The sequence below is a fragment of the Homalodisca vitripennis genome, chromosome 4, assembly GCF_021130785.1.
Source record: "Homalodisca vitripennis isolate AUS2020 chromosome 4, UT_GWSS_2.1, whole genome shotgun sequence".
NCBI lineage: Eukaryota > Metazoa > Arthropoda > Insecta > Hemiptera > Cicadellidae > Homalodisca > Homalodisca vitripennis.
Window position 1 is genome coordinate 120,788,847 of NC_060210.1, and position 18,672 is coordinate 120,807,518.

At 36.7% G+C, this 18,672-nt stretch overlaps 1 protein-coding gene across 2 annotated transcripts in view; it reads right to left on the reverse strand.

Annotated features, from left to right (window-relative positions):
• LOC124360051 (nostrin) overlaps positions 1-18,672 on the reverse strand; it is a 119,715-nt gene that overhangs the window by 83,129 nt on the left and 17,914 nt on the right. Inside the window, exon 2 of one of the 2 annotated variants that reach the window (XM_046813307.1) lies at positions 11,394-11,405. In XM_046813307.1, coding sequence (XP_046669263.1) covers positions 11,394-11,405 — 12 coding nt within the window. Of the gene's footprint in view, positions 1-848; positions 2,819-11,393; positions 11,406-18,672 lie in introns of those variants that run through there. The other variant, XM_046813303.1, reaches the window with a different exon arrangement.

Genomic DNA, 18,672 nt, shown 5'->3' on the forward strand with positions numbered 1-18,672 from the left:
CCTAGTGCGCAACAATATACAGAGGAAGACTAAGTAGGTAGTCAAGACGAATGTCCTTGGCCTCTGATGAACACTCAGGTTTCAGGTTCGTATTACAAAACATACTTTAGTGTTGTCACACGTTCTATCATCGCTAGGTATATACGCAGTTAAATCAGTGTAAGCAACGTGAGTACTATAAAGACGTGTTGTAAATGTTAAATACTCTTAGAGAATTCTGTTACAACACAATATGAATAACTTGTTGTATTCTGTAACAGGAATAATTAGTTTACTACCACGAGTACTTCCCTACTTGAAATGTTTTATTTTATAAATTAAAACATTTTTCCAAATGTGAGTAATTTGTTAGTTTTTTTTTTTTTTTAGTTTTTTTTATTATTTTTTTTTATTTTATGACTGGTAAGTGAATTTTGCCCAAGACACACGGTGGGGCTGTTGATTGTGCCACCGAACAAACCGTTGTTGTCGACAAATCCAACAGTAAGTATAGAGTCCAAGTTGGAAACTCTCCAGAGGTTTTCCTGTCAGCAATTGCGATTATTTGGCAGTCTCGGCTTATAGTTACTGGTTCTTGATTGGTTGCGTTTACATTGAGTTCTGAAAAAATGTGTTATTCTGAAAATAAACGTTTATACTAATTCACTTTTCATTATGATTGTAAGGAATTCATAAGCCTAAGCGAATATTGACAGTATGCTTCCCAGTAGTCAAAACCGCTACTACTTTGTGTAATAGACATTTTCGAAAAAATGGATTTGTTCAAAATCCATCAAAAATAAAAGAAATCATATCATAGACCAGTTAATTGGCTAATCTCTACAGACATCTACATTTTTGTTGGTTACCTCCGGGAAGAATCTGCTGCGACGGAAGGCGGCAACGCTGGAAGCCCTAGAGAGGACAGGGGTTGGAGAGTGTCTGAGCCGTCTTCGGTACCTGGCAGGTAGAGTGGAACAGGTAGACGCCACATCTTCCACACTAAGCACTCGGTCCACTTCTTCTACCCCCCGCAACCCCACATACACGTCATCCTCACTCATACTTCTGCAATCGGACACAACCGAGGGCTCTCGGATCGAGTCCCTCTTCAGTATCACATCATTCAAGCGTACCCTTTCGTCAACCCACCAACCGCGAACTTTCTTCCAAGCCTTTCCCAGTTTGTTCTTCACTTTCCCGATGGAAGGGGTCCTTCTTACTGTCTTCTTGCAGCGGAGAAGAGTCACTCTCCGGAGAGAAGGCTTGAGTTCCGCTCGGTGTTGACAGTACGCCATGTCTTCCTTAGCTTCCGGAACATCCGTTTGAGGTTCCTCAACAGGCTCCGGAGTGACCACAGGGGTAGTGAGCTCGGCGTAGTCCGCGTTATATCCGGAACTACCACTCATCTCGTCCCAATCGGGTTGAGGAATAGACGGAAGCGCCTCCCGGAAGTCCTTAGAAGACGTGGAATCAATAGTGGAAGACTTCTCTGTGGTGTGAATGGAAGGCAGCGCTTCTGCAAAGTCTTTTGAAGATGTTGAATCCAAAGTGGACCCTTGAGTATTGTTTGTTTTAAGCACCGTAGCGTACACAGGAAAGCACTCTAATCCGGAAGCTCTCGGAGAAGAATACGCTGGCTCCTTCAATACCTCATAATCGTGCTCCTTCACTACACTTTCCAAAGCCACATTCAGATTTGAATAGTCCACCGGTTTCATCGACAGAACTACACTAGACACATGCCTCAAATCCGTATAGGAACCGTCTACTTCCGGATCATCCACTCTCCTCAGTCTATCATCTTCTACACTACACGATCTCTCACTGCTGTTCCTCTCTTCCGGTCCTTTAGATTCTAGCACACAATTGATCTCTGACCTCCTCTTCAGAACTGATGGAGAATCTTTTTGTACGGGTTCGGATGGATTTTTAAAAGAAGGATCCACCACTATGTACTCATCTTCTCGATCGTGTTCGCTTAGAAAAGTGAAGCTGATTTCTGGTAATACGTTATTCTTTATGTCTTCGTTAACAACTTCCACCTCCGGAGTGACTCTTTCGACTGATTTTCTACTTCTAAAAGAAAAACTGGAAGACCTACTCCGTCGTCTTTCCGATTTTCTCGAGGGACTCCTTTCAAGTGTTCTTGAGGGACTCTTCTCTTTCACACAAGACGTTCTCGAAGGACTCTTCTCTTTCACGCAAACCTCCTCTTCTACGACTGGTGGTTGTGCCGCTTCCTCAGACTGTTTCTTGGTATCCTCCTCTTCCCTGACCTCGGCTTCTGGCGACCCGACCTCCGCGATATCGAACGGATTGGACAGTCTCCACAGTGAGAACCCCGCGAAGCTTCGTGGCACACCCCACCACCGCCGCTCCCGCGACATGATCACCGCACTGCTCGCTACGCTCGTCGCTCGGCCACCGCGACTACTCGCTTTACCCTCTCCGCGCTTCTTGGGCTATTTTTACCCACCACTCGCCGCACGCTGCGCCGGTAGCTCTCCGCAGAGTTCTCTATTTCGGGTGGAGCTGTCTCGCCTGTTATCGTGCAACAAGTGGAACAATCTGGAGCTGGAGAATTAGAATAATTTAACATCTGGTCTCAGTTCTAAATAAATCATCAGAGTGAGTCATCATTTACTTTTGCTGTCCTTTTAAAGAGAGTTAACGCTATATATGTAGTGTTTACAAACGGAAATTCACGGCAACAGTCGAATAGAATGAAGACAAAAATATATGTATTCTGGGCTAAAAATAGCATTGTACAAATTTACCTTAATCTGCATATTTTTAAGTCATTTCCATTTCCTTTGGCAATGTTTCTCACTTTACGTTCGAAAGGAACATTAAACGAATAGAGATGAAAAGTTATGTATGATTAAATTAATATTATATCTATATATATAAAAGAAAGTCGTGTTAGTTACACTATTTATAAGTCAAGAACGGCTGACACGATTTGGCTGAAAAATTGGTAGGAAGGTAGCTAAGGACTGGGAGAAGAACATAGGATACTTTTTATCCAGTTCCCGATTCAGGATTCCGCCCCACTGGTCTCTAAAAGGTACAGAAAATACCCGTAAGAAATGCATTGCAACAAACATATGTTATTAAGTGAAAGAGCCTTTTCAAATTTAATCAGCTGTTCTTTGTAAAACATATATTAATGCGACAAAAGAAATATATGTTTTTATAATTTAATTATTATTTTAAATTTCTTTACACTTTATAGTTTGAAAGCATAGAGTAAGCTTAGAGAAACAGCAAATTTTGTTTCAAATGTTTCTGCAATCACTGTTAATACTTTACTATCCAGATAATACAAATCAAATTTTAATTTTTTACAATTCAAAGCAGTTATCTCTGCATCTTCAAGTCAGATACGTACATTATTTGCTATCATCATTTCGACATGCTTTCCATCGAACCCATCTAACCTGTGGCACAAATACAAGGATAATATGGCAGAAGATATTTTTACATCAAATTCGTGTCAGTTCAATAAATTACGATCTTGAAATGAATGAGGAGATACATAATCGGGCCTTGCTCTTGATCGAAGACATGAGTTATCTCATGTGTGGTAGTTTATTAGTCAGGTTAGGAATGCCAGCGCTAAATCGTAAAATGAATGACGCATTTAATCGAGAATTGGAATGGGAACGTGAATATGATCATTAGATTTAGTAGTTCAAACAAATGTGCCCCTGATGAACCCCCAACAAAAGGAAGTTTATGATACATTAATGAAGGCAATTGATGATGGAAACGGTGGTTTATATTTACATGGTGGAACTGGTAAGACATTTCTCATGTCAGTAGTTTTAGCCACTGTTCGTGCAAGATCCAACATTGCAGTTTCAGTTGCTTCTTCTGGAATAGCAGCCACATTGCTAGAAGGATGTCGTACGGCACATTCTGCATTAAAAATTGCCGTTAAATATCTTCAATATATTGAAGAACCAACGTGCAACATTACAAAAGCGCTCCGCTATGGCGAAAGTTTTATCAGAATCGAAGATCATCATCTGGGACGAATGCACAATAGCGCATAAACGTGCATTGGGAAGCGGTTAAACCTAACATTGCAAAATATACGTAATGACCTCAAAAATGTTTTGGAGGCGCAACTATTTTACTGTCTGGCGATTTCCGCCAAAACATTGCCAGTAATTCCCAGATCGACTGCTGCCGACAGAATAAAAACGCTTGCCTCAAATCATCGAATCTATGGCGCTATGTTAGGAAACTTCCAGCTGACACAAACATGAGAGTTGCATTGCTGAAACGATACATCTGCTGAAGATTTCTCTAAGTAATTGTTGACTATCGGTAATTCCCAAACATCATTACTAACCTCAAAAAATAATGAATGGTTGAGTGAGCGAGCAATTTTGGCAGCTAAGAATAAAGATGTAGATGACTTAAACTACATAATTCAGAATGAGATCATTGGTACACTGCATTCTTTCAAATCTGTTGACTGTGTAACAAATGAAGATGATGCCACCAACTATCCAACTGAATGTTTAAACTCCTTGGATGTACCTGGCACAATTTACAACTAAATATTGGTTCTGTAGTAATCATGCTTCGAAACTTATACCAACCAAAAACTGTGTAACGGAACAAGTTTGGTGGTAAGTAAATTGATGAACAATTTGATTTACACCACAATACTCAAAGGTGAGGAAATTCTCATTCCGAGGATCCCGATGATCCCACCCGACATGCCATTTGAGTTTAAACGGTTTCAATTTCCGATCCGTCATGACTGTAAATAAGTCACAAGGCCAATCGTTGAAAAAGTTTGTGGTCTTAATCTCAAACATCCATGTTTTTCCCATAGCCAATAAATGTGGCCATGTCCACGGGTCGGAAAGACCATCCGCGTTATTCGTTTTCGCGCCTAATAAAAAAAAAACCAAAAATGTAGTTTATCACAAGGTGCTACAATAAATGGCAAATAAAGAATCATTGGAATAATTATATTTTTTTATTTACAATTATCCTAATTTAAAAAGTAAAAAATGTTGATCATGTGATATTGCCTTTAAGGCGGGACAAAGTTCGCCGGGTCAGCTAGTAATCTACTAAAAATGGTTTCTTGTGTTTGTAAAAGAACACAAAGTATAAGAAAACTATGTAAGACCGTAATGTGTTCTAAAGTTTGCAACGTCCATTACACTTGTACTGTTCTTCTAAAGAGTGGATTTTATAGATTTCAGTGATTATATTACATAAAGAAGTTGATGGAGTAGGTACTTAACACATATATTTTAGCTATTCGAAAGGTGCTGTAATGTAGTAAAATATATAGCATGTTTTATTCGCTCATATTACGACGTCTTTTACAAGTGAATGTGAACGTACGTTACGTAATAAAGTATTTTTATTGCTGTTTGATAATAGCACAGCGGCATAAAACAGAGGCTGTGGACTAAATCTGAGGTGAGATGTTCAACCCCAAGGAAAAATACATTATTTATTGCTTGTACACTTTTTAATTAATTAGATGTGGCGTGCCCATATTATTGCAAGCACGACTATAAACAAAATTCAACTTACACGCAAGTTCAGTAAAGCAATGTTTCTATTGCAACGCTAATAATTTACGATTTTTGACATATTTTAAGAAACATCCGGCTAAAGATATCACTTTCATAATTGCATCTACGCGTTCGACATAGTAAAAGATAGGATTACAACAGGCTTCACTGAAGTTGCATGCAAAATTTAAGCTTACAGCTGATTTCATTATCGAGATGTACGGTCGGATACATGGACATACGTCATACAGAAAAGAAAGTTTTAAATACCCTTGCAGATAAAAAGAAATTGCTTCAATGATGCTCAGACAAATTCCATGGTTGGAGATGCATCATCATAGAACTCATTTTTGTATATGTAGAAAAAAATGAAGTTTCATGTAAAATTTAAAGCTAGGAGATATTTATCGAGACATCTTGCCACATGATACATTCATATTTTTCCCATTGAATTAAATCTCATGCCAGTGTTTAATAATAAAAACTCCGTTAAGGTAGGAAGAGTACCACAACGTAACAGTAGGCTGAAATCAGTTCTTGTTACAAACTATTGACATTAAATCTTCCACTTAATTAGTTTATCTTTTTACTGTGTGAATAAGCTATATGAGATAATAAGCCTAATTAAAATCTCATATGATTGTACTCAACTTGTTTGAAACTTTATTTACTCTACTATTTTCTCATTGCCATAACGGTTACCCATAACACCAATGTAAAATATTTGTTAACGCTCAGCCAAATCCAATGGAATGATATAAACCATCATCAAACTCAGTGTCCCATATACAAAAATGAAGCGGCATTCAACGTTTGAAGTCTATAGTTCAGGTCGTTTTCAAGGTATCGTACGGACAGACAGACATAATTTTTTCAGTCCTACGAGTGAAAGGCTTCGCTAGCGCTCAGCCAATTAATGATCTATAGCACCTATACCAGAGGTCGTTATCCGATGAGAGCACAGTTTCAGAGTCAGTTCCTTTTCGGTTCGTTATCTTGAGGAGGTTGAGGGAGCACAACCTCAACATGATTAGCTCAAAGTTAACGAAGCCTATCAATTGAGGGGCTGCGAAATTTCATCTCTGACTGTTTCCGCACGATATCTGGATAACAAAGTAACCTATAGACATGATATTGTTCATGAAGCTTCATTTCTGTATATGTACCATAGAGTACGATTATGATACCTGTCACTCCACGGGATTTGGTTGAGCGTTATCAAAAATGTTTTCATTGATCTTACGCATAACAATAATGACAACGATAAATGACAGAATGTATACATTTGTAAGCAAACTGAGTACCTGAGAAGGATCATATGATATTTTAACGTAACACGTGTACCTTAATTAACATAAGATATCTCGAGAAAGATTTCATCTGTAAACTTTAAATTTTGTATGAAACTTCACTTTCACATGTACAACAAAAAGTTCTACGATGGTGGATGTCTACAGTATCCATGGGATTTTGCTAAGCCTCATTGACGTTTAACACTCAAAGACAATCAGTAGCTTTGGTCAATTACTCTTTTGTCTGTGGGATGATGTAAACATTTCTTTTTTGTTCGATTGTCTGTCCTCCCCAGTATTGGTCCACGGGATGTCCACGGGACATCTCTAGAATCAAATGAGGTATAGACTTGAAATTTCACATTCAACCGCAACGAAGGTTGTTACACACAAAATATGGTGTGGTGTACAACGATCTTGTAGGTACTCTAGATGCAAATATCAAGTTACTATTTAATAAAATCTGGTACCATCTCCTCCAAGTTCTTTGCTCTTCATTTTAATGCTACAGCCAAGTTCTCGCGTTATCTATACTTCCGTTAGATATTTGACAAGAAATTGCCATCTCTTTCTTTTATTCTGTGCTACAGACAAATTGTCACACTCATGATTGCCTCTTACGCTTGCCAAGGATGTAGCCATCTCTTTCTTTTACTCCCTACTCCAGTGCTACAGACAAATTCTCATACTCATGCTTGCCTCTAATGCTTGCCAAGAGGTTGCCATCTCTTTCTTTTACCCCCTACTTTCAGTGCTAGGGACTAATTCTCATACTCATGACTGCTTCTTATGCTTGATAAAAGGTAGACATCCCTTTCTTTTACTCCCTACTCCAGTGCTACAGACAAATTCTCACACTCAAGCTTGCCTCTTAAGCTTGCCAAGAGGTTGCCATATCTTTCTTTTACTCCCTACTTTCAGTGCTAGGGACTAATTCTCATACTCATGATTGCTTCTTATGCTTGACAAAAGGTAGCTATCTCTTCCTTTTACTCCCTACTCCAGTGCTACAGACAAAGTCTCACACGTATGCTTGCCTCTTAATGCCAAGAGGTACTAGCCATCTCATCTAACGCCTTTATCTTCCTATCCAACGTTACGTAACCATGTATCTATGTTTGCCTTCACAGCTAAATTTCGCGATTGTTGCCTACGTTACGACAGCAAATAAAAGTGCTATACAGTGACTGTAAAGTGACAGATAAACCGTTTTTATACCGCCAACGTTCACCGTATATGGTTTTCTGTAGAAAGTGCAATGAAAAGTTTGCAATAGCAAAGTGGCAAAGAGATTGCAATGCCACTAACATATCTCCATCTCAGGAACCGGGAAGGCCAAATCAAATCAGTTTTATGGTCTAAAATGTCTTACATTCATTTACACCAAGTCATTTTCATTTACACATCTAGTTTTACAATCATGTCCCTTTCATTCTTCGCCAATGCAACCCAATTTAAACAGCGGAATCAGTCGTCGTCTAATTGGACGGTCTCTAAGTTAAATACCAAAACCTCCCCTGCATTATAAAAGGCTTGTGATGCCAGAGGCAAAAGTTATTATATCACGTAGAGATAAAATTGTAAAACATTTTAAAACTTTATTCTAACATATATTTTATTCACTACAACCAAGGACGTAGCCAGCGAAGCATCGAAGGGTCCGGACCCCCCCCCTCCAAAATGTTCAATTTTTTAAATGACTTTTTTTAGCAAACGATTATTTTTAATTAGATAATTCAGTATTAATGATATGTACTGCTGAAAGATCGTTCTCAACATTGAAACAGGTCTAGAACCTTTTAAGGAACAAAGTGGGGAATGAGCGGTTGAATACGGGAAAATATAATTCGTCTTGACCTCCCCCCAAAATATTTTCCTAGCTACTTTCTTTGCTACAACTGAATAAACATAGTACAAAGCACTGAATAGAATTAAAATACATTTTGCACGGTTTAAAAAAATATCTTCTAGTATGGGTTTATTCCCAAACTCCCTTATTAAATATTAATTTGAAGCGATTTAAAACTATTCTAAATTTAGAATGTTAGAGTTTAAAAATAACTTGCTAACTCAAATTTTAAGAAATTATCTAATTTTGAAATTGGAACTTGTAAAATTTATTGATAGATGGGTGACCCATACTTTAACAACTAGACAAACGATGTGGGTTTTGTAGATGTTGAGCTACGATTTAGGAGACAATAGTTTTCAGCTTTGTAGTTGTGATTTAAAACTAAGCTCAACTCAAATTTCCAACAGCGAAGATCATCAGAAAGTCTTGCTACACGTCGGCACAGGCAACTCTCCCGTCTTTGATTCACTGATGATCACTGACCCCACTCTTCTCCACCACTGATCACTCCCCCCCCCCACACCCCTCGCCTTGTAAGTGATTAACTCTGACGCTACACACACACACAACACAAACACGTACCGCACACGACACACGACACAGACAGGACTGAACTGACAGTTGTGGTGGCAGTAAGTTACACGGGGGTCAGTCACGGCCCTTGGGCACATTGTTGACCCCTGGCCGCGAGTCACATCTCGCTGTTGACCTCGGTTTAGAGCGGTCAAAGAGTTAATTATTTACGATTAAACTCTGCCACCGCGCCAACGACAGAACTTCAACAATCCCACGCCAAATATCCTTGAAGTGATCGAGAAAAGACCATTATGATAATGCAAATTTGGTTTTAGTATGAAACATTAGTTTCTAAATGTATGGAATACCTTAGTAACTTTTAAAAAATTATCTTATGAGGGAGGAATGTTGACAGAAACAGTGCCACTAGTGAGTGACTTCCCTACCAGCTGAGAGACTGACATTGGTTAATACTAGTGAATAATTCTAAATCCAAACATAGCTGAAATGAAATGATATATGAACAATCCCATTATTTGTATTGTTTAAATAAACTCTCGTGAACCGTTCCTAGGGTGCTGAAAGTTAGTTAGATGTATTACGATGGTGCAATTAATTTTTGGTTGCGTTTTTGTATTCAAGGTAACTTACCCGAAGATAGAAGAAGTAGAAACAAATGTAGGCAATTCAGTAATCAAGTCCAAATAAAAACTAAAAGATAAAAAGGTGAAACTTATAGAAGAATAGCAGTTACCCATACTTAAACATTTGCTAAATCATACAGTTAAAAGTATATTTTTACTAAAACTTCTTATCTGGATATTTTCTTACTCTGTGCCCGACAGCAGTTGCAGAAACGGTTGAAATGAGGAGTGTTGTTACTATCTAGCTTACTCTATACTTTTAAGACTGTATTTGTAAACAAATTGAAAATATTGGTAAAATGTATTAAACCTACTGCTGTATGTTGTGCTGTCATAAAATAATGTTCACGCAAAACAGTTGATTACATTTAACAGGCTCTTCCACTTAATAACATTTTTTTGCTGTAATGAAACTTTAGAGATCAGTGCAGCGTTGGTCAGAGGGATTTTCGAAATATGAATAGGCTTTAATGTTAACCACGGACCCTGAGAAAGCCCATCTAGAGTTTTAGTACAATCGGTTGAATGGTTACGCGTGAAAATGTGACAAACTTAATTTCGTATTTAGAATATTAGTTAGGATGTACATGCGTTATAGTTTCTGGGAGTACCTAATATTTTTATTTATTTTATTAGCAGCGTTACATTGTGTTCATTCATTACTCCAACTGCCACTAAGCCATTTAACAAACACCAAATCAGACTTTACACTGTAGTAATAAGTATTAGAGTAACTTGTTTCTTTTCCCAGGAGGGTGCCCTTCTGACTCGTTTATACCTTCCAATTAAACCTACACCGGGTACAGCAAAATCCGATGTGTCACTTAAATCCGGGCAACCCTATGGATGGCCAGGAATGGCACATCACTAACCGCAAATGTCGAGACAAGGGTAGATCAATAGGTCTAGTTTACCGCGGGAGATGACTGTTGGAGTTGGTGGGGCTTCCAAGTGTTAAGGGCTGTTGCTAGCCTAAGGGCTTGCCGCTCCCTGTTTGCTTTGACTGGAAAGGCTGTTCTAAGCTGGCTTCCCCTTCTTGCAAGGAGACATGACTGAGATTAATGCCCTAAATCTTTCATCATGGATCTCGACAGGAGGTGGCCCTTACCCCCAACCTTACCCATACAGAATACTGTCACTCCAGAAGTAGCGCAAAGGTCCTTTCAGGACTAATTGCAATGATAAACTTCTTGTTCTAAGAGAACAAAAAAATTGTAATTTATTTAGTTGTAGAATGTAAGTATCACTGCATCATTTCTATAAATAAATTTAATCTCTACTCTTTAGCGTAAATAGTCGTTGCTAAATCGCACCATTACTTTGACACCCGCCACTGAACAGTTCAACAGCATAAAGCACTAAATCACAGGCATTTATACTTTACTGCATTGTTTACTAAGCAGTAAAGTGTCCTGCATAACTGTTTGCAGTAGGATTGCAAATATTTATGGGCTAAATAATTATGCACTTTTGAAAGAAGACATTGACTGCCGCTTTCCAGTTGTGACATTAAAACTTACGTGATCTGTCGTTTAAAACGATTTGTATCACATACCTCCGTGGAAATCTGGAACAGAAAAGTAATTTGATTAATATTAAATCCTAACGGTTTAATTTTTGAATGGGTTTTACACTAAATATGCGTGTAAATATAAAAACCTAAGTGTATTTGAGTATAATTGATCTAAAGAACATTTTCAGTATCTTACTTAAAATAACGGTAAAATATGGGTTGGAGGAAATACCTCCAACACCACCTGAGCTCCCGCTATCACAAATTCATTTATGCAGCCATTCACAGTCCTAGCACGTATTTCGCTGCGTTGTATGTAACATAGGTTTCATACAAACAGCTGTTTTTGTAAATGGAAAACGAGAAATTTCTGAGGTAGGCATTGACTATTGGAAGATATGCGTGTGTCCGGAGGCTATTTAGATTCATTACATCTTTAAGTTGTATAATTACATGAATCATTACAGAAATCATTAGTTGTCTTTTTTAAACTTACGCTGACACCGGTTGTTGTCAGTCGTGAAGTTAGAGATCAAGTTAAAGTTTTTAAGTGGCCACCATGATATATCTAACGTGAATATCTAAATTTAAGAAATATTTTATTTAAACCCTGAAGTTAAAGAGTAAAACTGTTTACAAACACTCAATTGGCGCCGACTTTAAATATTCTTTGATATTTGATTTTAATAACTTTAGTTTTTTGAGATTTAAAATTATTTTTACAGAGTTTTACAAGTTTTTGAAGAAGAGACGTAAATAAATACATATTGTTTTAACAATCGTAAATGCGTACGTTTAATGTAAACGTGCTTGAGCACTTATATTTAATACTAGGAGTTACCCGCGGTTTCGCATGCAATTTCGTAGGCTTCGCAAGTGTATGAGCACCTCTTGTTCGAGTGAATTATATTTCCGACGCCAAGTTTAGTTTGCTTGGTTGCCACGATGTCAAAAAGTGTTTATTTATAGACGATGTAATTTACTGCGGTCTGGAGTCTGGACTGGATGTGTTTCACATAATAACAGGTAAACAATAAGAGATGACATGGCAAAATCAGCCATTGGTATTCCCAGGACTTCCTAATGGGCTTTGGTCAGACAAAACAAAACCTAATAAATGCTATGTTAATCCTTTGTTGTTGATGTTTGTTGATTGATTCCTGTAATAACTTGTTTTGTGATTTTGTGTCCCAAGTTCTCAAAATAGCTAGTAAGTGAATCTGCCTTACAATAATTTTAAATGTAAATTAAACTGTGGAGGTTTTATAAAAAACTCAAACTGGAATTGGTAACCAAATTTGATAGAGTAACATTAGATACCTATAGTTTGCTTCATTATTCTTCTTTTATAATATCTTTAAAATGAGGTGTCATTTGCTAGGGGTTTCAATTAGGGGGGGGGGGGTGAGTCAAACATCCTCATACGTCAAAAAACTCCTCAGTTGGTCATATAAACAATCCCTAAAGTAAATCACCCCATCTCTATTCATAAAAACGTGAATGGAGGGGGAGCTTTTAAAACACCTGGTATATTATATTATACACATGTGTGAGATGCCTACTTATGTCAAAATACAGGTAAGACGGATTTAAATGTGTAGTAAAAGTTAGCTAGTAGTAGTTTTTGATGTCTGGATTACAGTACTTACCAAGCTCTGCATTTTAAATCATATTTTTACAAAAGCTTTTAAATTCTTAACTCCACATTTTCTTAATCTTTCTTAGACAGCGCTTACAGAAAAAGTTAAATTAAGAAGTCTTGTTACTATCACGCTTACGCTATACTTTTAAGACTATAAATATAAACAAATTGAAAATAGTGGTTAAATTAATTTAAAATAAGGTTGTGCTGTCATATATAAATGTTTACACAGAATGCGTGATTACATTTGACAGGTTCATTCAATTAACAATATTTGTTTGCTGTAATACAACTTTAGAGACCAAGATAGGATTTTTCACAACTTTAGAGACCAGTGGGGCGTAGCTCCGAGGGACTTTCAAAATAATAAGAGGCCTTTATGGGAATAACTAGGGATCCTAAGTATTTATATTAAAAAATTTCATGATGGTCTGTTGAATAGTTTACACGTGAGAGCGGAACTAACAAACAAACAAACTCACTTTCGCATTTATAATATTACTAGGGTTCTTTGAAACATCTAAAGCGTCTAAGGAGTTCTGAAATTGGGGCGATTCCCAAATTGCTATTGCAGTTTTTAAACTATTAATTACAATGCAATTACAAACTATTACCCTGTTCGGTGGTCATTGCGTGATGGAAGTCAAAATAAACAAACCTATACTACCAAACTACCGCACTACCAGGCTGCATTATTAATATACATGCAGTAAATTACTAAAGTGTATCTGATCGACAAAGTTTAGAAATCATGCTTCTGCCGTAGAGTTTTCAAACATAAACAGATTTAATTTTCCAGTTGAAAGTACTTTCGAGTGTAAATCCAAAACAATATCGCCTTCTAAACTTGACAAAAGAGCCGTGTCAGGACTCCACGTTCGGCTTAATTGACGGTTATTAACCTGTTGATAATGGCTAATTACGGAGAGAGAGGAGCAGCTATTTGGGTCAATTAGTCTTTTAAAAGTGACTGTGCGCAGAGCACAGTTTTTACGGTAAAGTAGAGTTTTTATAATTACTGTAATTGTCGGTGCTGTATGTGACGTAAATTTACTGTTAGTGAACCGTGGAGACCTACTTCTCTCTCTGTCTCACACATCAGGTCCTTGTATGATTATATTTTGTAGCTTATGTAACATAGCTTTGATATATCAATGTTTTAGTGGTTTGTCAACGCTGAAATAAGTGATTTTATTGATCGTATAAAAATCAATAGGTCACCAAGTAAAAACACTTATAATCACAGCATATTTTGTTTTCTATCAAACGCTATATTTTGCTAAAACAAGATTGCTAATGACTAGACGAAAATATTTATTTTTTATTACAACTTTTTAATGTTTACTCATTTTTTAAATATTTCCTGAGCATAATGTTTTACAATTAAAAAAATCTTACATTTTCGTATCTTGAATATTTTGGGAAATATTATTTTCTTTGTGCAAATGAGAGTGCACGTTGGAATTGTTTATAAAAGAATTCATAATGAGTTATGTTTCATGTAAAATCGTTTTTTGTTGCAAAAATGTATTTTAATATAATAGTAAAATAAACATGTATTTAAAATTGAATACGTTATATGACAAGACACAATTTTTACATTTTGTATATTTTTGTGGAGTTTCTAAAAATTCTTGCAAAATGCAGAAAAGAAGAACACACTCTACAGGATTAGAGGGAAGAAGAATGTTCAATATCAGTATTGATTGCAAAGTACTCACAGGAAGCTACAAATTACAGTGTTTTGTTTCCCCGTGTAGAGCTAATGCCTTCAGAAACCACACTACAATTTAAAATGCAAAGAAAGCAATTTCCTATCACATTGGCATTTGTAATGACTATTAACAAGCCCGAAGGACAAACCTTATCCAAGGTTGCAATATATCTTCCGAAACCCGTTTTCACTCATGCGGTCAACTTTATGTCACTTTGAGCCGAGCCAAATTTTTTGGAAGCATAAAAACATTTATTGACGCAAACTGGTTACTTCACTAATGCAAATGCGTACTGAAGTTTTTAAGGTTTCCTGTTTTCTCATCACTCCAGTTCTCGTTACAGTACGAGCTGAATCAAGGTTACCAACCCAGAATACGATGCAACGGCAGGCATTCGCTGTAATGTTGTCACAACAGTTCCAGTGGAATCTGTTACTTTTTCGTTGTCGCGATCCCCTAACCGTTCCAGTTAAGGTATGTTTACACATGTGATAAGCATGTTTTTCAACCTCTCCAAAGCTTTAAACTGTGTGCATCATGCAACACTGTTGCACCAGTTATGGAGTACTGGTATTAGGGGGTTTCCGCCTGACTCTCGTTGTATCTTAAAGACGGTGTCCCTCAGGGATCAATATTATGACCAGTTATCTTCCTTATTTATGTCAAGAACTTGAATATATCAATCTAGAATGGAAGAGTGATACAATATTCTGATGACACGATTCTCTGTATTAAATGGAAATCTAAAAATGTTCTTAAAATCGTTTATCGACTTAAATTTATGCATCAAGTATTTCTCAAAACTCAATTTGAAAATAAAATCTTAAAAAAACATTATGGTTGCCTGTAAAGTCGGTTTTACGGGCGAAGATTTTACGTGACAACGTCTTTTTCTCGGTAGAATATTTATTGATATGAATATTATTAAATTGCACAATAGGAACAAGGAATTGAATGAAAATAAGAATTGCACAAATTTTAACTATAGAAATATATTTTGTTTACTAAAACATTGTACATAATTTGAAATTAATTAAAATTTGTTATTGTAAATGGTAAAGTTGAATAAAACATTTACTAAAATTGGAATTTGAAATTTTTGCTAAACACAGTTAAATTCTAACTCCGCGCGTGGTGATTGGTCGGTTTAGTTCGTTTGTTTGGTCGCACTGTTATGACAGGTTAGAGGTTATAATTTGTTATTTTAAATGTTTGACTAGCAATACGCGCTGTTTCTTCTCAATCGACTGAATTACGATTGATTGCAGAGTGATTTAAACTAATAATTTACTTAACACTATCAACATTTGTCAATAGTATGACATAACCTATAAACTCAGTTTCTCAACTTTTGTGTCAATCTAACAATTTAATCAATCAATCATAGTTTACGATAATGAAATATCAGTGTACAATTATTTACCTTTATTGTTGTAGTTGTTGTAAATGACGAATCTAAGCACTCCACATTTTCACGAATAAACATAGTTATCTGCTTTATCCCGTGCGGCGGACCCACAGTTATCTGCTTTATCCCGTGCGGATCCCGTGCGGCGGACCCACTGGACGGGCATCGTAACGTTACCGGGCGTTACACTTTTTCATGAGTGACTCCGAGCCGCAACCTAATTTAAGACGTTGTCACGTCAAAAATTCAATTAATTTTTACCTTTGGCATTGACAAGATCAAGAGGTATCGTCCCGTGGTCATAACTAAAAATAAGTTCAACATTTTTATGAGGTACATTAGGCCTATAGTTAGAGGACAGTAACAGGGAAATCCCCATTAAATTCCAACATAGAAAAAAACTATGTAAATAGTATTTTTATATCTATTTTGGAGATCAAAATTTCTGAACGGAGAGTTATCTTGTATTTTTACATAAAAATTGCTAACATCGCTCAAAAATTTCCCGTTTTTTCTTGGTGGTTAAAAGAAAACGATTTTTAACTTTTCGTACGCTGTAACCACGAAAACACTAGGTACTCATTAATACTCTCCTGCCACACCGTATCTTATTAAACACTGTAATCGTAAACATTGTATGTTATTGCTCTAAAAATTTTCTATTACAAATTCACATAGGCCTACAAGTTATTTTCGCGTTCTTCAAAAGTTGTTTTCGAAAAAAATATTACGTTAATTTTAAGTTTTTGAGAGGCTACGATAATGTTCTATAAGAATAGATATGAAATGTCGTGATGTCAAGATGCGTCTTAGAAGACATAGGCAATATTGGATTCGGAGTGTCAACACTTCTTCCATCATTGACGAAGCCAAAAAAGGATTAGAATTGTCGAAAAAAACGCCTCGAGACAAACGTAATACTCTTCATCGTTAATGGAGGTTCCAGCTGCGTTTTATGAGAAAATAACTTACTCTCTGTTGACAACTGTGTCTTCTCTCTTCACATGTCAACTCAAAGAAGTGGACTAGGTCAGTTGTCTGTCTGCCTGCAGGAATCCTGTCCTCAGCGGCGGCAGAGGACACTACTGGAAATGGAGGGAAACCTACCATTCCATCCTTCTCGTCAGTACAGGATCACATTATTAAAAACTCAACTTATTTTACCTTTCCCCTCATATACGTTAATCCTTCTCGTAAGTACAGGATAACATTATTATAAACGTAACTTATTTACCTTTCCCCTCATATACGTTAATCCTTCTCGTAAGTACAGGATCACATTATTATAAACGTAACTTATTTACCTTTCCCCTCATATACGTTAATCCTTCTCGTAAGTACAGGATCACATTATTATAAACGTAACTTATTTACCTTTCCCCTTATATACGTTAATCCTTCTCGTCAGTACAGGATCACATTATTATAAAAGTAACTTATTTACCTTTCCCCTCATAAACGTTAATTGCATTATTAAATGACTATTATATATTCTTTGTGTTTTACTCCAACTCCACTCTTGTCTCAAAGGCAGTGCACTGTATTAGTACAGTTTGACTATTCTAAAGCTTTCGATACTGTTAATCACACTTTATTAGTAGAAAAATTGAGACATGTAGGATTTTCCACCGAGGTTCTTACATGGATGGGATCTTATCTAGGTGGAAGACAGCAGTGTGTTATGGTTGATGACATTAGATCTGACTGGAAGCCTGTTACGTGTGGTGTTCCACAAGGATCCATTCTTGGCCCTTTACTTTTTTCACTATATGTTAACGATATAAGCAAGGTTCTGACACATACGAAGTTTCACTCTTATGCTGATGACTTACAGATATATGCTCACTGCAGTGTGTTAGTAACATTAATCAAACTATTGAAAACATTAACTTGGACATTCAACAGATTGTACATTGGATTGAAAAGCACGGACTGAAACTCAACTCGGACAAAACTAAACCCATAATAACTGGGCATTTTAGACTTTTGAATACAGTTGACTTTAACAATGTACGTGAAATATTGGTAAACGGAGAGGCTGTAGCATACTGTAGTAGTGTCAGAAGTTAGGGATTGACAATTACGAAAACGCTGGACTGGACTGACTACGGTGTAGGTACCTGTAAAAAGGTATTTGCAGCAGTTCATACGCTGAAAACAATGCAACGATTTCTACCACACCACATAAAGCTTTTACTGATTAAATCACTCGTATTTCCCCACTTCCTCTACTGTTGTGCCGTGGTTAATGACATGACTGTGGTTTTGAATAATAGATTGCAGAAAATCCAAAATTATTGTTTACGATTTTTGTTTAATTTAAAGCGAGATGAGCATATCTCACCTTATTATGTACTAATGTCAACGTTAAAATTGCAAGATCTGAGAGCTTTCCGAATCCTAATTTTACTTTTTTCTATTTTTAAAACTGGGTTTCCAAAATACTTTACAAACGATTTTGAGTTCATTGCCTTATTGAAGAAGGCGTAAGGAACACCCGCACTGGCTCGTCGACGTTGCGAATCCCCCACCACAGAACGACTGTCTTTAATAAAT